The sequence below is a fragment of the Delphinus delphis genome, chromosome 10, assembly GCF_949987515.2.
Source record: "Delphinus delphis chromosome 10, mDelDel1.2, whole genome shotgun sequence".
In the NCBI taxonomy this organism is placed as follows: Eukaryota; Metazoa; Chordata; class Mammalia; order Artiodactyla; family Delphinidae; genus Delphinus; species Delphinus delphis.
The window spans coordinates 13,657,463-13,681,057 of record NC_082692.2 but is presented as its reverse complement, the minus strand read 5'-3'; the positions used below and the strand labels follow the sequence as shown (position 1 = coordinate 13,681,057).

The following is a 23,595-nucleotide window of genomic DNA, read 5'->3' as shown; positions in this document are numbered from 1 at the left end:
CCACCTTGACCGATTTGTGGCCCATAATCTTAGGAGGCAGTGGAGTTATGACATTTTATTGTTTGAAAAAGGTTAAGCGCCTGGTCCAAGAGGGTTAGTGACAAAACCAGGACAAAGGTAGGCTCCAAATAAATCTCTATCCTAGTGCTTCCCCCGATCTCATCTCAGAGGTGCTGTCAGCAAAACTTATCCTCTGAGTTGACTTCTGACTGTGCCAGGATAGATTCATTAAACCCTGACAAGATCAAGTAGAAAGACGGCAAGTGGGAAAAAGGAGCAACCACAGGAAAACCCTGGATCGGCTGCAAATCCTGCAGTCTGATCCCTAAATAACAGCTGGACGTTATTGTCCTTCAGGATTGGAGACAAGGATTTTTCCATTCAGTTTTTTTCTGTTTTACTAAGTGTTGTGTATATATCAAAAACGTAGTAATTGATGATGCTGTTACAATTTGTAAAATACTAAATAACTTCTGTTTTCCACATCGCTTAATTCAGCTTTCCTTTTCTACCAGAGTTTCACCCAGAGTTTAAAGAGGAGAATATCACTGAAGAATATATTTTATTCCTGTGGTGTAACCTATGAAATAGTATCCAACATACCAAAGGTAAAGTATGTATTACTTTTAAAAAATATCAAAATGTGAGTATTGGAGAATGCATTAAATCTCAAAACGTTTAAATCATTTTCTCACCACCGTTTTGAGAAAAATGTTGTTCAGGTAAAAGTATTCTAATTGCCTTCTTGTCTCGTTAGGCAACAGAGGAGATTGAGGACCGGGAGACTCTGGCTCTCCTGGCAGCGAGGAGTGAGAACGAAGGCACAGCAGACGGGGAGACGTACATCGAGAAGTATACGCGAGGCGTGCTGCAGGTGGAGAACATCCTGAGCCTGGAACGGCTCCGGCAGGCAAGTAACTGCAGCATCTGGACCAGAGGGTGAGATCACCAGCCTTCACCCCAAATGGACAAAGATGAATGTATTTCCCAAACACTTCCTCTCTCAATCTATCAGAGAAGAAAAACTGGTAGAGAGTAGCCCTCTCATTAGACAAAATAGTTACTTTGACAAAATAGTAACACAAATTCAAATGACTACCTTTTATTGAATACCGCCTAAGTAATATTGATACATTATTTCATTTAATCTTCAAGATAACCCTACAAGGTAAATACTGTCATAATTCCCATTTGTAAATGAGAAAACTGAGGCTGACAGAAGTTAGCCAACCTGCCCAAGGTGACCCAGCTAAGAAGGGTACAAAGTTGGATGTAAACCCAGAAAGCTTGACTCCAAAGCCCACGTGCTTAACCACATATTCTCTCCCTAATTTTTGGACCCAGATTAACTTCTGTGGCAAAAGCAGGATATTCAGGTGAAAATAATCCACTAGGTAGTGGAACTGCACAGGAGATGTCATTCAGTCGAGGTAGTAGCTGAAGTTAATGGAAAGTGTGCTTTGAACAACAAGAGGACTAAGATTGGCGTTTGTCAGAAGAATCTTCCTTTAGTCCCACCTAAACTGCTGCACGAGTGAAACACAAGCAGCATAAAAGTTGATTGTAATTTCCCAAGTGAGATATATAGTTAGTGGTATTTCATCGATGTTTTCTCTGCCCACCTATATAAAAGTCCACACCATAAATGTCTTTAGTTCTGCAGTTTTCCTGGTTTTAGTTATGAGGAATGCTTTTGATAAATTAAGCAAAAAAAAAAAAAAAAAAAGATACAATACAATTACAGTTTTGTAAATATGGGGGGAGAGGGAGTGCAGGATTGAAATGATCTTTATTTCTATACTTTCTAAATCCTCCACAATAAACATATATTACTTTTGTCATCAGAGGAAGAAAAATAAATGTCCTTTTCAAATTTGCAGGCAGTCACGGTCAAAGAAGCGCTTTCCACCAAAGCTCGGCACCTGCGGCGAAGCCTCAGCACACCAAATGTTCATAATGTGAGCTCACCCGCGAGGGGCTGCCGCCCGCATGACGCATCTCAGGGTTTGGGGTGCAGCAAGTCAGGGGACCTCTGGTCGGGGTTTACAGATGGGGATAGAACATTCGGCACCAGTGTGGGCATCCCAAGGTGCCAGGCCCACTCCTCTTTTCTAGCGAAGCTTCCAGAGAGCCCTTACGTGTCACGTGCCTGGGCTCTTAGTGGAATCTTGCAAATTTCTCTCCATAAAGTTATGTCCTTGAAAGACGTTTTTTGAGATGTAAATAGAATGTAGTTGGTTTAGGGATGGTCGAGTCAGGTAGAAACCTGCTGGCAGAGCTGCTGAGTGCTGCTCTTGAGCCTGTCTACATACCCCCTTTTAGCTGCCCCAGTGGATCTTACTGTGCTGCCCATCAGGGTGATAGGGCACCAGACTCCTCCGTAGAGACCCTTCCATAGCGCCTGGTCTTTATTTTGATTACCTTCCTCAACCATTCCATAGAGGAAATCCAACTGACAGAAGCTACGTCCACTGGAGGGGAGCGTTGTCATGGGAAGAAAGGACAGAGCAGTACGCGGACCACTGCAAAGTAGCCTCTTTCCAGGAGCAGCAGAAAGTCAGATCCTCTCAAGGAAAACTGTTACTTGCCTTCCCGTTCTCAAGAATTGTCAGATAATGATTAAACACACAGTAAACGCTTATGAAAGCTGTCTTAACAGTAGTCCGAAAAGCAAATCCCTACAATCACTTTCATGCAGATTACTTCTGACCACAGTTCAGTTCTTAAAATTGATAATAGGAGACTCATATAGTTGTAAATTGAAAAAAGTCTTCTAATTAATTTAGGCGTCAAAGAAGAGATCATAATGGAAATTAGGATGTATTTAGAACTGAATGATAATAAAAAATGGTACATATATCAACAGTTGAGGGATGCAGTTAAAGTGGTACTTAGAGGGAAATCCTTGGCCCTAAGTTTCCTGTTATTCCATTTATACTGCAGAATACTAGATGGTAGAGAAAATGAAAGAGCTAGAGCTATTGTTAGGAAATTTATAGATCTTATATTATAAATGTTATTAAAATATTAATTATATTAAAAATAATGAGGAAAGCATATATTTTTAAAGGTAAGGAAACACCACCTATGAAGTATTCTACCCCTCCAAAAAAATTGAACCTAAGTGTGGTCAAGACTGTAGATCTAACTACTAATATTTACAGGGGACAGAGGAAAATGTTAAGTGATACCACAGGGATTCATTTAACAAAATCCAGACTGTGGGAAACGTTACAGGAAAAAAATGATCTAGAGAAAAGGGAAAGCTCGTAAATTAAAAATGACTTACAAGATATATCATCCAGTTGCAGTATATTAACTATCTTGATCCTGATTCAAAATTAACTGTGATAATGTTTATAGACATTTGACCACTAATGGGACATCTGATGCTATTTAGGAATCACTTAATTTTTTTAAGATGTGATAATGGTATTATGGTTTTAAAAAGGGCGTAGGAATTTCTTATCTTTTAGAGATTCATAAAGAAATATTTATGGATAAAAATATTTTAAGTTAGAAAAAGAAAATCAGAATATTTTTAAAGAGGGTAATGATAAATATTAGAGCAGAATTATAATAAATTCAAATAAATAAGGAAATAATAAATATTAGAAGAAAGAAAGAGGGAAGGAGAAGGTCATAACAGCCTTCAACTGTATGTGTGATATTTTATTTAGTTAGTTACGTTAAATATATAAACCACATTGATAAAACCATTCATCCCTTACAGGTCTCTTCTAGTCGACCAGACCTTTCTGGCTTTGACGATGATGATAAGGTGTGTACCCGTGGGCATGGCCAGGTTATTAGTAGAATCTGAGTCTGGAAAGTTAGGATATATTGGGGTTTTTAAGATCTCTGGACTTCCCACCTTAACCTGATGCAGATCATTGTCTCTACATGTCCATTTCCAAGTTCAAATACTGGATGTGAAATTGCTGTGCACTCTGAGTGTTACATTGTTACTTAGCATGACACCTTCCATATCAGGATCATATGACACATAATTGAATAAATATCTGTGTGTTTATGGGTCTAACTCTAAATGACCTAAGAAGGTATTACATCCACCACAGCAAAATCAAAATTATTTCAAATGCAGAAAATTAGGACCTTGAAATTAAGGACATTTTACAGTGTTCTCATATTCAAATATTTCTTTAACATATATTGTATGTAAATTACTATTCTAGGGACAGTAGATGATTCAAAAAGTATAAACACAGATTATGTCTTCAAGAAGTTTAAAATCTTGTCCTTGGAGATAGACATCTCCTGAGAAGTTGGAGTAGGATTAACTAAGTTTATATGATATAAAGGAGGAGGTTTCTCCCTTTACTATACCAATATCTTATGCCAGCTTGAAACTTTTAAATCTCAAGTATATGTAGAGTAATCGTACCACCAGGTTTGCCTGGGGAAGTTCAAGCTTATGCCTACTACCCAGGAAAAATATCGGTGGAACTGTTTTACTCTCAAAAGTGTTGTTGTTTGGTCTTTAAATTATTTATTCACTCCAGGTATACCTTGGGTATGATAGCACTTGTCATATTGTTCAGTACTTTTCTACATGTTAGATCTATTTAATAATAAAAATGAATGAAGAGCACATACTGCCATTAAAAAATAGAAAACAACCCTCAAATCAGGCTTCATTTCTCCCTCTCTCTCTCTCTCTCTCTCTCTCTCTCTCTTTTTGGTGCACTGCCTGGCACATGGGATCTTAGTTCCCTGACCAGGCATCAAACCTGTATCCCCTGCATTGGGAGTGCAGAGTCTTAACCACTGGACCACCAGGGAAGTCCCCATTTCTCATTTTAGAGGGACTTAATTACGGTTAACCCATGTTTCTACCTTGTAGGGTTGGCCAGAGAACCAGTTAGACATGTCTGACTACAGCCCCAGTTACCAGGATGTATCGTGTTATGGAACTTTGCCCAGGGATTCACCTCGAAGGAGTAAAGAAGGTAGTAGTGAGATTTTTTCCGTGTTATTTCTTTATAATTTCTTAGGAAAGGCATGGGGGGAAATTTTTTTATAGATGACATATAATATGGTAGGAAACTGAAATTCTAGTTTGCTAGATGATCCAAAACTGTCTTCTTGAATAGAACATATCCTGTTCACTTTTTTGTTTCGCTTTGTATACATTATATCATCCAATTAATAATAGGCTTTTTGTGCAACACTTGTAATTTTCAAATCACATTTCATGTATCATTTCCTGATTTTGAAGTCAGTTTTGAGACACACGTATCTTATTACGTTATGGTTAGATTTCATTCTTTACCAAAAGAATATCCACCTCCGTCATGTTTTTGTGCTGGAATCAAAGTATATTTTAGGAGAACATGTCTCTGGTCCCTAAGGAAATTTCAAAACTGATACCAGAAATGAATTTGATGACAACATTATTACCTAAATATAATATATAATCTCCCAATGCCCTGAAGGGAACAGCATTCTTAGGATATGTAAATCGGCTCTGTTACCTTACTTATCCCTTATATTTTACCTACTGTGTGCCATTGTACCAGTGAATTGAGGAGAAAATATAGAAGGAGAAAGAGAAGCCCAAAAAGGTAAGAAATGAGTAAAAGCAAGAAAGAAGAATCGTCCTTCTTAGTCATATGGAGCAGGGTGGCTTGAGGGAAAAGTGACTTGCAAGAAGACTTACACAGTGCTCACTCACTGGGTATGTATTGAGCTTGTCCTTGCTGTATGCAGTGACAGATGCCGAGATCTTAAAATCCAACTGTGGACATGTACATAGAAAATAATAAGTTAGGAAATGATAAAATGCCAAAATGCATGTATAGTTTATAAGGGCTCTGAGAATTCAGAGAGATAGAGAATCAGCATGGGGGCTTCCCTGGTGGCGCAGTGGTTGGGAATCCGCCTGCCAGTGCAGAGGACACGGGTTCGAGCCCTGGTCCGGGAAGATCCCACATGCCGCAGAGCAGCTAAGCCCATGCGCCACAACTACTGAGCCTGTGCTCTAGAGCCCGTGAGCCACAACTGATGAGCCTGCATGCCACAACTACTGAAGCCCATGTGCCTAGAGCCCGTGCTCTGCAACAAGAGAAGCCCCCGCTCGCCGCAACTAGAGAAAGCCCACACGCAGCAACAAAGACCCAACGCAGCCATAAATAAATAAACAAACTAATAAATAAAAAGTTTTTAAAAAAAGAAAATCAGCATGAGTTGAAATTGGTCTGTTAAGTAATGCTTAAGCTGGATCTTGAAAAGAAGGTAGAAAATTTGGTTTCTGATTTCTTTGCTGCTGTCCAGCCCTTTGATGACTCTTTGTAACTTTGTAGATACATCTGCATTTTTGCCTACCTCCGTTTTATGCTCAGCCAAGTACAGTCATCTCTGAGGATCCACGGGGGACTGGTTCCAGGAGCCCCCGTGTATACCAAAACACCCCGAGACTATGGAGTGCCGACTGTAGATTTATTGAAAAAAAGGAAAAGCAGAGAGAGCATTTCATTCAGAAAGCATAGCATGAACAGCATATAAGTGGACCCACGCAGTTCAAACCTGAGATGTTCAAGGGTCAACTGTACTCACATACTAATCTCTTTGTTACGCCAGATATTCCTCTGGCTTGGTCACTGCCTCGCTTCTTGTGTGTTGGTGCCCTGTGCCCGTCAACCCATGCCTTTTGTCTTCCCCAGGTTGTACGTCAGAGAATCCTCATGCCTTAACAGTCAGCCCTTTTAAAGCATTCTCACCTCAGCCACCAAAGTTTTTCAAGCCCTTAATGCCTGTAAAAGAAGAGCATAAGAAAAGGATGGCGCTTGAAGCAAGGCCTCTTCTAAGCCAGGAGGTAAATGCTTGCCTTGTCTGTACCATGTACAATAGAATGGACGTGTTATGCCTGTGGAGAAGGAACGCTGTGCATTAACAAAGTCAGATGCCACGTGTTGACATGTGTGGGCTATCACTCCATGGTTCCTGTTCTGGAGTAAACATCTCTTTCTCAAGCATACAGGGTCATGGTAGAGTGTTTTGTTTGTTGTTACTGCTGTTTTCTTTGTGTTTATGGCTTTTTTCAGAGTATTTATTTCAAGTGAGAAAGAGATGTCTCCTAGGTGTTTTGAAAATATGAAAGGCATTTTTTTTGATTTGATAAATTTGGTTATGCTATTTGCCATAGAATTTGTGTAGTCTTGTCAGATTTCATCAGTAGTTTGACTCAAGCCTGCACAGTTGTTGGCTGCACTACTCACATGTAATACAAGTGTTTGCATTGCTTTTCTAACGTGCACGTACTTAACGTGTATGTCGGCCGTCGTTGTCTTCTGTGTGTGATGCATCTGTGTGTCTTAACCTTTGCAGAGCATGTCTCCACCTCAGGCACATAACCCTGGCTGCATTGTGCCCTCGGGAAGCAATGGCAGCAGCATGCCTGTAGAACACAATAGCAAACGTGGGAAGAAGATTGTAAGTCCTGGAACCATTTCTGTCATATTGCCTGGTGGTGGGTTTAAGGCCCTTTCACAGACAGTCATCCAAATACTTAAGAAATTAAGATCTGTATTGAGTCTTGGCTTTTTTTTTTAAAACACGTGATCATCGGTAATGAAATTTTGCATGGTTGTGGCCGTGACCTGTGATTTTTCTAAGTGTTCCTTCTATTTATTTACTTACTATTATTTTGCTTAGTGTAAAGGAAAAAGCCACTTTTAATGATTCTTATCTTTAAAAAGCGTAACACAGAGATCACTTTAACTAATAATGAATCTTTCTAATGAGCCTGTGCATATTGCCCAGATTCTGAAGTTAATCTACATAGAGGAATTGCACTTACTTGGAGTAAGTATTCTTTCGTTTAGCTGTGGGTGTTTGAGAGCTTTTTTGTGTTGCCTGATGCTATTGTCAAGATTACCCTGTAGTTCGTAGCCTCTCCACCATCCATCACTGCCCATCCTCATCATCTGTACCTCTCAGGTAGCCTCTTTTAATTTGCTGGCAAACTAGATTCCAGCTCCCTCGGTGTCAGTCCTGCTTTCAGGAGGGCTTACCTGTATTTTACCACTGGTAGGTTGAAACTCTACCTGAAAAACCTCATTCCCTAGCACTGGGTTTTCACATTTCAAATTGGAGAGTTTTTAAAACACTATGTACCAGGCACTTGGGATCATAAGCGATACCTCAGTTCAAAAATGCAAGTGTGTATTCTCATGCCTGGAAAGAACTCTCTGATTCTGTGTCTCAGCTTTCCCTCTCCTGTGGTTTCCTACGCTTTCCCTCTCCTGTGCTTTCCTACGCTTTCCCTCTCCTGTGCTTTCCTACGCTTTCCCTCTCCTGTGCTTTCCTACGCTTTCCCTCTCCTGTGCTTTCCTATGCTTTCCCTCTCCTGTGCTTTCCTACGCTTTCCCTCTCCTGTGCTTTCCTACGCTTTCCCTCTCCTGTGCTTTCCTACGCTTTGGGTGCAGCTTGGAGCTGAAGTGGGCTGCTTGGTGTTCACACCCGCATGCAGTCTGCTCTGTGGGCAGAGTGTGGGCCCTTTCCTTTACCAGCTGCACCATGTCAGACTCATTCCAAAGGGTCATCAGCATGAGGTCTTTTAACCTCTAGGTTCTAGAATATGCTGCAAATGCACACTGTGTGAAGCTGACTAGAACTTGACCAGGACATGTAGCTGGCCAGGCTCCTGCATGCTTGGAGCACTAGGGGATCTTAAGAAATGACCTTCTCAGTCTTCCTGTCCATGGAGGAAAGAAGGAAAGTCGTCATCTCCCCCACACTGTCTCTGTGTCCTCCCTGTCCTTCTCTCCCAAAGTCCCCCTCGCCCCCCAATCCCTGCTGGAGAAGAGCCTACATGCCAACAGCTGCCCCTCACCACCCCCAATCTTAGTGAGCTCTTCAGTCACATACGTGACCTCCCCCTGCTTAACTAATAAAGGCTTCGGCATGGGCTAAAAAGGCCAGGTGGCTAATCTATTACCCCTTCCATTCTCTGGCTGGTTGGTTCTGTCTGTTTATTGACGTGGTACCCATCACCATGTTGCACGGGCACTAAATTTTAACCTATTTTAACAGTACCTTTTGCTAGAGCACACCGTCAAGGGACTGCTGGATGGCCCTTCTGGGGCTGCCCAGCAGCTAGTCTCACTGTTCACAATTTGCATTATAGTTATTTTCTTTACTTTCCTTTTATTATTTTAAAATAAAACCCATCTCAGGACTTTTAGCTAGCAGAGGGTAGAATGGAACCAGATTCTCTTGGAAAAACCCAGGAAGTTTTGAGCAGTAGTTAGATTCTGTGTGATCAGACACAACATGAAACCCACTAAGCAGGGTTTGATGGAACCATTTTTCCTGCTGCGATCTTACTTGAGAGACCTGCCTCTACTCTCCGTAGAAATCTAGTGCACTGCACACTCTTCATCTCTGAAACTATTGAACTGTCTGATTTATTGCAGATAGCAGCTTTTCCAGGATGTTTTGGTAGATTATAAGAATATTACTTGCTTGATCTGAGGTTCTAGTCTCTCTTTTGGAAGATTTCATTTTATTTCTCTTCTTACAAATGAGTATAAACTGCTTTATTCCTGTGTTCCCTATTCACTTTCTTTCCTTTTCCACTCTTGGAAACTTAGAGGGCGAATCAATGGTTCAGTCTGATCAAAGGAGTTTGCAATCATTTTTGAGAAGTGATATTGGGACATTGTTCCTTTTATTTTGCAGCCCATCTAGTTACCAAAGAAACCTATCGTTTCACATAAAATACAGTAAATATAGCTGTGCTTAACTTTTTTTTTTGGGGGGGGGGGCTTAAAACTACACACATTTATTCTCATGTAGCTCTGCGGCAGATGTCTGAAAAGAGTCTTTTTTTTTTTTCTTTGTTGTCTCATCAATTTGGGAAGATAGATAAATACACTTTGTGTCTTCTGTGAATAAGATAAAAGCAACAGTATGCCTTTGGAGTCTCTCTTTTTAAGTCATGATGCAGACAGAAGAGCAGAAAGAAAGTCAGTTCTCCCTCTCTTGGGTCTTGCATAGACAGCATATGGTTTTTGTCTCTCGTTTTACAGAAGAGGAAACACGAGACTTGTTGAGTGATTTGCCCAAGGTCTCACACTTAACGAGAGCATCAGAACAAAAACCCCATCCCTTGGCAGAATTGGGCTGACTCCAGAGGCTCCCAAAGATAGTGCAGTTTCATTACCTGCTGCTGCTGTTTCTAAAAAGGGGCTGCCCTCCCCTTAGTACCATGGACAGAAGTACTGGAGACCCTTGGCTGATGGAGTCTTTTTGAAAACAGACCGTCTCTCTGAGGGACAACTGATTAGAGTGGGAGTGAAAATGACTTTAATCAGGTGAAAGTCACTCAGAAGGTCACTGTTTTTTTGGGTATTTTTAATTTTTAAAAAGTTTATTTATTTTATTTTTGGCTGCGTTGGGTCTGCATTGCTGTGCACGGGCTTTCTCTAGTTGTGGTGAGCGGGGGCTACTCTTCGTTGCGGAGTGTGGGCTTCTCATTGCGGTGGCTTTTCTTGTTGCAGAGCACGGGCTCTAGGCGCGTGGGCTTCAGTAGTTGTGGCTTGCGGGCTCAGTAGTTGTGGCTCGCGGGCTCAGTAGTTGTGGCTCGCGGGCTCTAGAGCACAGGCTCAGCAGTTGTGGCTCACGGGCTTAGTTGCTCTGCAGCATGTGGGATCTTCCCAGACCAGGGCTTGAACCCGTGTCCCCTGCATTGGCAGGAGGACTCTTAACCACTGCGCCACCAGGGAAGTCCAGAAGGTCACTGTTTTAATGTGGGTTTTGATTCCTTCTTAAAATCAAGGTGTTTTGTCTATAGGTAAATATCAGCTGCATAAACTAAATCTCAAAAATCAAATCATGAATATTGTAGCTGTAGAGAAGCTTGAGAACTTGACTCCATGTCCCACTTTTAGGAAGAGTTTTCATTCTTTTTGTCCTTAAGACACAGTAGGAAGGTTCTTAGTTTAGTCTCCTTTAAAGTAAAATGATAAATAATGTTTCTGGTATAAAATGTTTATCTAATATATAAAATAGATAAACAGCAAGGTCCTACTGTATAGCACAGGGAACTATATTCAATACCTTGGGATAACCTATAGTGGAAAAGAATCTGAAAAAGAGTATATACTGTATAACTGAATCACTTTGCTGTACAACAGAAACTAACAGAACGTTGTAAATCAACTACACTTCAATTAAAAAATAAATAAAATGGGGCTTCCCTGGTGGCGCAGTGGTTGAGAATCCACCTGCCAGTGCAGGGGACACGGGTTCAAGTCCTGGTCCAGGAAGATCCCACATGCCGTGGAGCAACTAAGCCCGTGCGCCACAACTACTGAGCCTGTGCTCTAGAGCCTGCGAACCACAACTACTGAAGCCCTAGAACCCGTGCTCTGCAACAAGAGAAGCCACTGCAGTGAGAAGACCACGCACCGCAACAAAGAGTAGCCCCCGCTCGCCATGTGCAGCAATGAAGACCCAACACAGCCAAAAATAAATAAATAAATAAATTTATTTTTAGAAAAAAAAATTTTTTTAAATAATAATAAATAAAAGGTACAGAACCAAGCGATACTGTCTCCCCCCATCCCCCCCAAAAAAATCTCACCAAATTCCCTTAAAATGCAATTTAAGCCAAGTAAGTCCTCTTTTCTCCTTGGAAGGCATAACTTCATAAACTTTCCATCTCCGTTTACATGTTGGAACATGATTCATCTCTACTCAGTTTTCTTTCTTCTGGAACTAGTTGTCCCCACTCCTTTAGCCTTTCTCTTTAGGTCACTGCCCTAACCTTAACCCCACCCCAAGTGCATAACTAGGTACTGATCCCTATTTGTTTTTGTAGACTCTTCAGTTTTACTAAGGTCATTCTGATCCTTTAGTGTATACCTATTTCTACACATTAAACTCGTGCTTGAACATTTCACTCAGCAAAGTTGTATTTTAGGATGACAGACCTGTCCTCAGTGTTAGGAAGAAGTAACTTCAGGCATAAAAAGAGGCCCCAAATTATAAATTCTCATCTTCAAATTTGGTTTTCCTTGCAACAGCTAACTTTTTAGTAATTAATTGCATCAGAGACTCTTGGGCTTGGGGATTATGTTTCTTTGCCAGCTTAAATTAGAAGGAAATATAAGAGAAACAAACACCTGAAATCCAATTTTGAGTCTAAACAAGTCAGGTAGAGAATCTAGAAAATATAGTGCAGGTTACTGATTCCGACAGTTCTGTCCAATTTTTGCTGCTTTACTAAACGTTTCCTCTCAACATTAGGGAGAGATCTCTCTACCCCACCCCCTTTTTAACAGTGCTATTTAATTAGAATACAGCTAAAGATAAGACAGAGAGGTTAGTGTTGCCAAAAATTTTGTTTTGCTGATTTCTGGAATTTTATCACTGATATTTGATAGTCACCTTTAATTAATAGACAAGGAATTAAGACTACTGGTGCTTTTAACTAATTTATATTCAAGCTATTTTAAAATCTAAAAAGAGTATTAAGCTATTTTTTAGGTATTTAGCATCTTATGAGATAGAAAAGAAAATATTGCTGTAAAATTCAGCAGATGAAATTTATGTTCATTCGTAAACCCCCATCTGCTCTATCCGTGGAGCATGCTTTTCCTCACCCTCCCCAATCCTTCTCTCTTCCTCACCTCTTCTCTCTCTTTTTCTCTCTCTCTCGAAATGAGTAACGTTAATGTTTTGGTTCCAGGTCTTTACAGTTACTCTGTTGTTATACTGATGGAAATTTCATCCACCCAGCAGTGTCCAGGGTTATCCTTCGAGCAAGGACCATAGTCGTAACGCCCTAAGGGTAGGGACCATGCCTGTCTTTGCTCAGCATTGGTATTCTCAGTTCTTAGGACAATGACTGGCATGTAGAGGATGCTTGATGAATATTGTTGAATGAAAGTCAGGTTTTAAAAGAGAAAAGGAATAGTTGCAATGTCATCAGATGTATATGAGGTTAATTAGAAATGACTAGATAGTAATATCATCTATTTTTATTTGAAAATAAAATGCCCATGTGTTTTATATTGTTTTCCACCAAATTTAAAAGAATCATGCACTCAGGGAGAGAGATTGGAAGATGATAACAGCCACTCTTGCATATTTACCAATCTTTATAAACAGAATCCTAAAGCTATTTGACAAAAGAGATTTTCATTTAACTCTCACTATCTTCGTCACTTTCTAGTCAGATCTTCTTCCATGCTTCTCAAAAATGCTAGAAAATAGTAATTGTCAGATTAATTCAGTATTTTACAGACTTACAATATTTAGTGTAATACTGAGAATGGATGTTGAAATCGCGTTCTTTTCCCTTTTGCCATTGGGGAACCTTTATTTACGGCCCTTCCTCCCCATAAAATAGCTCAGAAACGTTTTGCAAATCATCGTGTTTATCTGCACTTTGCTCCCTAAGGTGAGGATTGTAAGAACATATGAAACAGCAGCTCTTCTCTGCCTCTGGCTGTCCCTCTACTCATTTAATTAGAAAAGAGAACATCTCCAACTGAAAACTAATCATGAGGAACTAATTAAAAGTCTACTGCACTTCCTTCCATCCTTTCCTTTAAACCAGGGGAGGAAAGGTTTCTAATTATTAGTGAGTGAGCACAGAAGAAATAAATCTTTTCATCTTGGATGGTAATGGGTTCATGCTCACAGATCTCTGAGGATAATGTACCTTTGTCCAGGACAGTTGACAAGATTTAACCAAACTCAGAAAACAAAAACAAAAAACACTAGAAACATGTGAAGGTGAATGCCTTTAACAGTATAGTGTTTACAGCCTGTCTCAACAATGCAGTTGCTGTAAGAAGCTCGTGGCTGACTTTTGCTTCATTTCTGTAGGACTCTGAAGAGGAGGAAAACGATCTAGAAGCTCTTAACCGGAAGCTGATAAGTTCACAGCCTTACGTACCTGTGGAGTTTGCCGACTTCAGCGTTTACAATGCCAGCTTGGAGAACAGAGAGTGGTTTTCTTCTAAAGTCGATTTGACGAACTCAAAGGTCCTGGAGAAAGAAGTGTCCTGCAGCCCCACCACCAGCAGCATCACCAGTGGCTACTTTTCCCACAGTGCCTCCAATGCCACCCTGTCTGACATGGTGGTCCCTTCTAGTGATAGCTCAGATCAGCTGGCCCTTCAGACAAAGGATGCAGACTCCAGTGAGCATCCCGGAGCATCACTTGTGCATGACTTCAGACCATCCTCAAACAAAGAGTTGACAGAACTAGAAAGAGGCTTGGTAAAGGATAAGATAACTATGGTGCCACTCAAGGAAAACAGTGCCTTAGCCAAAGGGAGCCCATCATCCCAAAGCATCCCTGAGAAAAACTCCAAAACCTGCTGTAGGACCAGCTCATGTTCAGAACAAGATCCCTGCTCCAGCAAAAATGGCCAGCCGGCCAGGGAATTCTGCCCCAGGGAGGTGACCATAGAACACACCACAAACATCCTCGAGGACCATTCTTTCACAGAGTTTATGGGTGTGTCAGATGGGAGAGATTTTGATGGTTTGACAGATCCTTCTGCTGGAGAACTTCCGAGTAGGAGGAACCTACCAAATACAATGGACAGTAAGAGTGTCTCAGATGGGCCACAGGACCCTGGCCAGCTGTGTTCCTCAGCAAAGAGTGACCAGGTGATAAATTCCAGGGGCAGTCTTTCGGGTCCTGTGCTATCAGTGAGCACACCTAATTGTGCCCCAACTGCCAGAGGCCCTTCATCACAGTGACTTAGTAGGAGAGATTCATTCAGATGTTTCTGACAGGGACAGTGGGCCCACTTGGGGACCAAGTTCACATGCTGCCCAGCTGGCTGGCTATGGCGGAGCAAGTCTGCTGTCATAGTTTCCGAGTGGGGTTATGACATATGTAGGACCAGCATATGGGTTCATGTTGAATTAAGTGTTCACCTCGTTAAGGATCAGTCAATCTCGTGTTCACTCCCCGAGATGTTTAATTACGGGCTCTCCCAAGGTATCCTGGTAGCATCTACCATATTTCATCACATCTGTGATTTCTTTGATTATTAGATACGCTATTATTTTATGTATCATTAAAGCAAATACTTCCAATTAAACTATATCATATCAGCAGTTTCAGAGATGTTAAAAAGCACAGGGTGGTGGTGAGGGAGAGATGCATCGCAGATTTGAGAAAATACATCCATTTGGTGCCCATAGGATAAAAAATGCTTTGGGGAAGCATAGGTGAATTCCCTGAGCAATTTAAGTGTGGGCTTTGGAAGTTACCCAGTTGGTTTATTACAGTGTTTAATTTTCGTATTGGAACAAAGTGGGTTTTTGCTAATATTCCTAAGGAAAATAGTGAATTATATAATTAAGAGTACCACCATCTCTTCCCATTCAGTGTCACTGTTTTGATCCCACACCCCAGCCATAGCTGTGTAAGGAGTATGGGAGCGCCAGTCTTAGCAAAACAAAAAGCTGACAGAAATAGAAAGCAGCTCAGTGAAGGAGCAGATAATCAGCGTGCCATGCCGTCTGTCTCTCTGGGTTTTTTTTGTTTTGTTTTGTTTTTAACATCTTTATTGGAGTATAATTGCTTTACAATGGTGTGTTAGTTTCTGCTTTATAACAAAGTGAATCAGTTATACATATACATATGTTCCCATATCTCTTCCCTCTTGCGTCTCCCTCCCTGTTTTGCTGAGGAAGTTATCATCCCAGTTTGCTGGCTTCTTCCCCCAAGTCTTCCATACTAGCCCTTAAAATTTCAGTGTGTGGTCATTTATACAGCATATTCACAAATAAACTGCAAAAAACAAATAGTGGGGTCTCTTACAACTCAGAAAAGACTTCTTTCCCCAACATAAGAATAAAATAAAGTAACTCATTACTGTTCTTGCAAGCTAAACAGTCATTTGTTTAAAAGTCTTCAGCTTCCTTTACACTGATTTTAAGCAGAATCTGCTTTGCTGGCCTACATGAGCTTTTTAGTCCTTCTTCCAAGAAGTCCAGGAAGAATGTGGTCCAGGGGTTAATTCTTCACCCTGGAACAGTGCTTCTCAAACCTAAATGTGCAATAGACCCACTGGGGGGTGTTGGGAGAAGATGCCTCTTAAAAATACGAATTCCCAGGAGTCGCTGCCCTGCACACCTAAGGTTTTGCTTCAGTCCCCGTTGGAGCGGGGCGAGGGGTGGTGTGGGGATAAGGTTTTCACAAACCCCTCTGCTGAAGGGATACAGGGTAGGGTGTCTGAGGGCTGCCCTGTTAGAAGCACGGCCTGGCCCGCAAAAGGGGGAAGAGGGGCAGCAAACTCCCCCTCACCCCTGCCTTGTTTCGTTGCCTGGATTATTTAGAACCCAGTAACAGGAACACTACCTGATTTTTGCTTTCGAAAGGTTCCAGAATAGAATAGTGTGTCCCTGCCAAAGGTCTTGGTTTAAAAGTGGAGTTTACAAAAAACGTTTGTTGTATCAGGGTAATGTGGGACTATGGTGGGTTTTTTCTTTTTTTAAAAATTGCTTTCGTATTTTTGTTATCTTGGTTTTAATTTGTTTTGACAGTGTTAAAAGTCTGAGCACTTTTTGAGCACTCAGGTTTGACTTTTGTTCTCACCCTGGTATGACTTAGAGTGTAGACCCAGCAATAACATTTTTTTTTTTTTACTTTAACTTTAGGTCTTGCTGTCTGTCATTACTTTTCTTAGAATCTTCAGCCTTGGAGCTGGGTTCGTCCCTTGTGTAGAGTACATTCTAGAACTGGATCCCGTAGTCAGCCAGATCCTGCAGGTCCCTCTAGGAAGAGCCCCTCGTGGGGGATGGTCTCCGTGGGTGGGGAGGGCGGGGACAGGAGCCTGCACTCACCAGCCTCTGTGTTCCAGGGGAGCACGACCACTCCGTGAGAGGCAGCAAGCCAGAGCACCAGCCCATCTTTAAAACGTGCTGCGGCCCAGCCGGACCTCACACCAGCGCAGAGAAGCCGCGGCTTCGGGAGCCACCTCCTTTCCCCTCCCGAGCCGGCAGAAGCCGCGCTTTGTCACTCGGCTGCATCGGCAGCCTCTGCTTTCTTCCAGAGAACCGAAAATCCCGGCTTAATGAAGTGGCAGTATTTTTGTGTGCACTCACTACACACCCACACTGTGTAGAAACCTCCACAGATTCAAACAAACTTTATTCTTGTACAATTTTAATCAGTTCTTACTGTAGAATCTGGAGTCAACGCTCTAATTTTTTTTATAAATAGTATATGTTATGTATATGAAATGGTATCTATAGTATGTCTGGAGACAGACAAGTCCGCACACTAAAAGGGGGAGAAAAGTGGTTTGTAGAAAATCGGAAGGTACTGGACTTCGTTCCAAAGCAGCTTGGGCGATCTCTCAGAACAGGAGCAGATGAAAAAGATTGTGTTGCCTAAGAATGAGGTTGTAAATCCCTCTTTGCAGCAAAGGTTACAGAATGCCGTTCTTTATAACCAAAGAACTTACATAAGACTGAATGTTTTTGCTGTCCACTCTTGTCTTATGTGTACATACGTGTTTGACTGCAAGTTCGGTGCCATACGCCCCTTGGCTCCCAGGCCACGTGCTGCCGTTCTCTGTCCTGTTTCGTAAGCACACTGAAAAATCTCACAGCTCCGTTCTTTGGTCTTCCACCTGGCCCGCCGCCTGCTGACTTGCCGTGGAATTGGAACCGTTGACAGTGACTGGGGCTCTGACCCCAGCGTTTCTGGTCCCTTGGTCCAGGCCATCCAGGCAGGTGGGATGCAGAGAGCAGTATTACTGTAAAACAACACAGGGACAAACCAAGAGTTGGGTTGCGGGGAGGGGGTGTTGATTTTCGTCTCTTTGTGGTTTTGTTGTGGTGTGGTTTTGCCATTGTTGTTTTACTTCAATTTTGAAAAATGCTGAAGAGATGAAATGAGCTGTAAAGTTCACAGGTGCCCACTTCACCGTGTTCGCAGGAGATGATTGAATACAGATGACCCTGCTGTCCGTGTCTTCATTTGTAAAATTCTGTTACCGATGGAGACGCTGAAGGATTATGTGTGTGGAAGTTTTTACAAAAGTACTTTCTGTACCTATTGTGTAGATGCCTGTACAGTTGGTCCGGATGTACAGCAATAAATGTGTCGTGGGAGCGAGAGAGTGTGTACAGCCTGCTGTACCTTTTCCCTTTAAGTTCTTAGCATCAGTAAATGAGTAAGATATTGGAGATTTTAATGCAAAGCTGCTGTTTGTGATTTTTGTGTATAGTGAGCTGACTGTAGTATTTTACTATTGTCTGTTTAAAAAAAAGAAAAACTGTAATTTATGTCCCTTTCAACTTTATTGTATTTAATTGGTACAGATTGTGTGTGTGTGTTTTAGAATACAGACTGTCTAATGCCGATTTTAAAACATCTGTTGTGTGTCTTTAATTACTCTGCCACTAGTTTCAGATCAATTTTCCATATTTGTTCATATGCGTGTCCCTGTAGCTTAAACAATAATAGTAACAGCAAACATTCACTGAGGGTTTACTGTGTACTAGGCACTGTTCCCAACTTTTGATATAGATTTCGCTTAATCCTCACAGCAGCGGATGCCATAGGTTCTGTTGTTATTAAGTGTTGGACGAAAGGAAAACGAAGGTGGAGTGGTTGGTGACAGGCAGCAGGCGGCAGAGCCAGGATTCAGCCCACGCTTCCGTCAGTGTCTCCTGGTGTTCTGTCTGGTGACGCGTCATGGAGGGATAGGCCTCTTAAGGGAGGACCGGGCGCCTTCAGAGAGCGGAAGGCGGTGGTGAGTGTCCCAAGTCCAGACTGACTGACATTAGCGGGGAGCACCTACAGCAGACAGGCTGAGGTGGGTTACACGTGGTCATGACAATCAAGAACTTCTTTAGAGGAAGGAGCAGGGCCTGCCACCCTGGAAACAGTGGCTTAAGGTAGCTTAATGTGAAAGAGTTATCGAAAAATGGTTTTCCAGAATCTTTTCAGAAAAGATTCACAAGAGCCTTTCTGATGTGGTCAGGAACTAGGTCTAGCCTGTTCTCGAAAGAGAGTGACTTACATAGACTTCCAGGAAAAAGTAGGTGGGGGAAAAACCCAAATTATTTGAATTTTATGGAATGGGAGTTGGGGCAGGAAAGCAGCTATTTAATGTTTAAATAAATCATGACAACCACAAATATAGTTTAAGACAAAATGAGCAAATTGTTATTCCCTTTACTAGTATGAGATCAGTGGTATTTGGTCATGGGCATTGTCATTTGTCATTGACTATGGGAGAGCACACTGGTTTTAGAACATACTGGATAGTTAAATATAGGCGTGTGTTTACCAGTTAATTTCCAAAGTACGGTATTACTGCTGTCATCGCATTTGTTTATCATTATTTGGACACACAGTTTATCATAGCAAAAATTTAGCCGTGCGTTTCTAGGGTAGAAAAACTGTTCATAAAAAATACCTTCAGGGTAGGTAAGGGCCAGATACGATCTTCCAAAAATCCTTCTCTAGCCAATACTTATTTTGAAAGTTACAATATTCAAGCTTTAGAACTATGTTGGAGAGAAAAAAGATAACTAGTTACATGATTAATCTTTAAAAAGTAAAGCTTTCCAGTCATGTAAATTTGAAGTCTTGAAAGAAGATGTAATGGAATAAGAGTTTTTGCTTTCTTTTCTAGACCAAGAGCTAACAATAGAAAAGGATGCTACCAGTACACAACCACGTAGAGAGATTTTTGTTTTCAGCCTTGAACTTACTGCACTAACACTAGGACAGGTGTCTTTCTGTAATATTGCGCCTACCTCCTAAATTAGAAAACAGCAACAGGAAGTCAGTCTGTAATTCGTAGCAGTTTGTCTCAGGTTTTCTCCTAACCTGGGGGAAAGGCAGTCTGTTCTCATGCCCAGACATCTGGGGGTGGACAGCATCCTGCTGGCGGGGGAACCTGGAATATGGAAGACTCCTCGAGAATGCCAGGAGACAAGTTCTCCCCTTTAATACATTATGAACTGGAGCTGACAGGAGTGGAAAAATCCCAGAGTCTTCTATTTAACCTGCTTGTCATTTGTTTCTAATCCCCTGAGCTGAGGGGAAAGATAATTGTAGATTTGAGGGCCACTTAATGGTCTTTTTTTTTTCTCGGACACTGTGAGTTAATTTAAGTTGAAATAAAACTCAGTCTTCATCTCTCTGAGGTTCTGGGACACACACTCACCGCTGTGTATTTTTGGAAAAACAAGTTATTCTCTCCTTTGTGAGGGGTGCCTGTATCATTGCATTCAGTTAGAAGACTGTAGCTCGAGAAGATGCTTGGAGTGCCTCAGTCACTGTAATCTGAGCCCAGTTGGCAACAGCCGCCATCTTTGAGCTGATTATTGTAGGTTTCTCGTTGCCAGATTGTGTCCCTGAGAAAGGAACTCTCGAATCTTTGTGGGACCCTATTTATGAAGACATTGAGAGGCTGATTAATAGAACAATGAATGTTTCACAAAGAAAAAGGTAAGTCAGAATTGGAGTCTGTGAAAGAAGATCAACTCAGAAAGGGGTCCAGTTTGGTTTGGGGAAGAGTAGTACAAACCAACTTGACCCTTTCACGATACCTAAAACGCTGGTAACTATTTACATTTTAAAACCAGAAGACACTGGTGTTTATAACAACTTTATCTGCCTGAACCAAATCATATAGAGATGTTCTTAGGTTTCTTTGTTATTGTTTGTCTTTTCTTAGTCTAGCGTGCCACACCTTCATGTAATTGAGTAGTCCACTTGTTGAATCAGCATAATCTTTACCAAGCATATATACCAACCACAGATAAGCCACTTAGAAACAAGCTACTTAGAAACACCAGAGTTAAAATACTTAGTCACAGCAAAAGCCAAGAAAAGAGCAATTCACCGAGAATGATGATTTAAGATCTAACCTCAGTACCACTGGCATCCAGGGGTGTCTTAATGATGATATGAGAATGCCAAGTCACCAACGTTTATTTCCTGGTCCTTTTATGTGTAGCGGTATATATGTGTGAGAAAGCCAGTGCATTAATATTAGTTACCTATTGCAAAATAAACTACCCTTAAACGCAGCAGCTTAAAGCAACAGTAAACATTTATTATCTCACAATTTCTGCAGGTCCAGAATTCCGGCGTGGACAGTTCTAGGCAGTTCTGCCTCCAGCTGCTCATGAGGCTGCAGTCAGGATATCAGCCAGAGCCGCAGTTATCTGAAGGCTTGACTGGAGCTGGGAGGACCCACTTTGCGGGTGGTTCCGTCACACAGCTGGTGAGCTGGTGCTTCCTCGCCATGCAGACCTCTCTGTGCTGCTTGAGTGTCCTCGTGACATGATGGTTGGCTTCCCCCGGGTGAGCGGCTCTGGAGAGTAAACGCAAGCCACAAAGCCTTGTATGACCTCATCTCAGACGTCACACTTTGTCACTTCCACCATGTTCTATTCATTAGAAGTGAGTCAGGAATGCAGGGGAGGGAATTGGGCTCTTCCTTTTGAAAAGAGAACATCTAAGAATTTGTAGACATATTTTAAAACGACTGTAATTTGTTAGGAGTTATAGGGCTGAGGCCATGGGCCAAAGCAAAGCTAACTGGAACCTATGAGTGAAGGTAGAAATCCAACTCAAACAGTAAGGTCAAAAGGAAAGCCACATTTCCATGGAATAAAAAGTGAAAATACTAGGATTATCTGAATATGTGAGTTATAGCCAATAATCATACTGCACTAATATTTCTGGTAGAGGCAAATGATTGGGAACTATTAACTATGCTTCTATTTATAGTTATATTTTCACATTTGATTCTTTTCAGATTTGCTTCATTAGAGGTACGATGAATAGATTTGATGGCTTCGCGCAAAATAGAGAATGAAACTTAGGAAATTCAAACACATCATTTCTTATTAAGGCAAGCAATATTAATGATTAGCTTTAGAAATAAAACTGCCAACAAAAGAAGAGTTTATGAATATAGGATTTTTTTTAATGAAGACACTGACAAAGGATTATTTTACTATTAAAATGTCATACACATCCAAATGTTTGGAAATATGCAAAAGGGTTGGTTCAAGGCTCTTGAAGCTTGTAAAATAAAACTCTAAATCCAAAAGAGGATGACTGGAAAAAACTTTTAAATAAAGGGATTTTTACAGAAAGTTTAAAAGAGAAAAACAGGTTAAAAAATAAAGTAAAAGTAGGCGAACAAAAAATGGTGCAGATATGTAGAAAAGGATTCCTGGGTTGTTTCTTCCTGTTTAAAATTAGACTCGGGGGGCTTCCCTGGTGGCATAGTGGTTGAGAATCCGCCTGCCAATGCTGGGCACATGGGTTCAAGCCCTGGTCCTGGAAGATCCCACATGCTGCGGAGCAGCTAAGCCCGTGCACCACAACTACTGAGCCTGCGCTCTAGAACCTGCGAGCCACAACTACTGAAGCCACTGCGCCTAGAGCCCGTGCTCTGCAACAAGAGAAGCCACCACAATGAGAAGCCCGTGCACTGCAACGAAGAGTAGCCCCCGCTCGCCGCAACTAGAGAAAAGCCAGCGCACAGCAACGAAGATCCAACGCAGCCAAAAATAAAATAAATATGGGCTTCCCTGGTGGCGCAGTGGTTGAGAGTCTGCCTGCCGATGCAGGGGACACGGGTTCGTGCCCCGGTCTGGGAAGATCCCACATGCCATGGAGCGGCTGGGCCCGTGAGCCATGGCCGCTGAGCCTGCGCGTCCGGAGCCTGTGCTCTGCAACGGGAGAGGCCATAACAGTGAGAGGCCCGCGTACCGCAAAGAAAAAATAAATATAAATATAAATAAATAAAATAAATAAAAATAAATTTTAAAAGAATTAGACTCAGGTAAATATTCAGTCAACTCAAACTCAGCGTTGGGGCGCTCTTCCCCTCTCTGTTCCTCCTCGCCTCCCAGGATGGGTCTAGAAGGCATCTTTAGTTGTCCCCGTCAGCCAGGAGAGGTGCCCGTAATCTGTTGCCCTCTGCTGCCTCCTGCTGACCCCGGTTGAGGAGTAGCTTTTCTCATCTCATTTTTGGGCACAGACTTCTGTCTTCAACTACCACTGATGTCAGTGATGGTCTGTCCTCTGAGAAACTTTTTGAGGACAGTTGCTCCCAGCAAACCTGGCAAGCGTCCTCTGCTGACCAGCTTTCCCTGCTGGCCTCGCACTGGTACTTGTGAGGCTCAGCTCTTCCTGCCGCAGATCTGGGCTCTCTGCAGTGCAGCCCCTGCCGTGGCACTCCGTACAGGAGTGCCCATGCGTGGCAAACCCTGAACAGTCACGGTGACTTAATTCTCAGCTGTTAATTCTTCTGCGTCATTCATGGTGTCTCTCAAGAACTTATCCGTGCCACAAGAGGGACAAGGTGGATGCTTTCTGGAGCCCATCCCTTCCCTCCATCCCACCAAAGCAAGGCTGGGAGGATGCCGACAGGGAGAAGCAGACCTCAGCCTAGGCAGACTCAAATTCCCTCTCAAGCTGTCTTAGCTTCTAATGGTTTTCCCAACATCTTATCCCAAAGACATGATGGACTAGGTCTCCTCTTACAGACCAGGAAGCATCCCCACCATGGTCTCAACCTCTGAATGTCTCTATCTCTTCTCTCATCCCCT

General features: G+C 42.0%; 1 protein-coding gene across 1 annotated transcript in view; it reads left to right on the top strand.

The window, feature by feature from the left end:
* Positions 1–16,845, top strand: part of KIF13A (kinesin family member 13A) — a 216,568-nt gene extending 199,723 nt beyond the window's left edge. Inside the window, 9 exon segments of the mRNA XM_060023590.1 lie at positions 516–608; positions 758–914; positions 1,885–1,958; positions 3,734–3,781; positions 4,865–4,970; positions 6,684–6,835; positions 7,348–7,452; positions 13,861–14,658; positions 14,660–16,845. Coding sequence (XP_059879573.1) covers positions 516–608; positions 758–914; positions 1,885–1,958; positions 3,734–3,781; positions 4,865–4,970; positions 6,684–6,835; positions 7,348–7,452; positions 13,861–14,658; positions 14,660–14,698 — 1,572 coding nt within the window. The 3' untranslated portion in view covers positions 14,699–16,845.
* Positions 16,846–23,595: the final 6,750 nt, after the last annotated feature.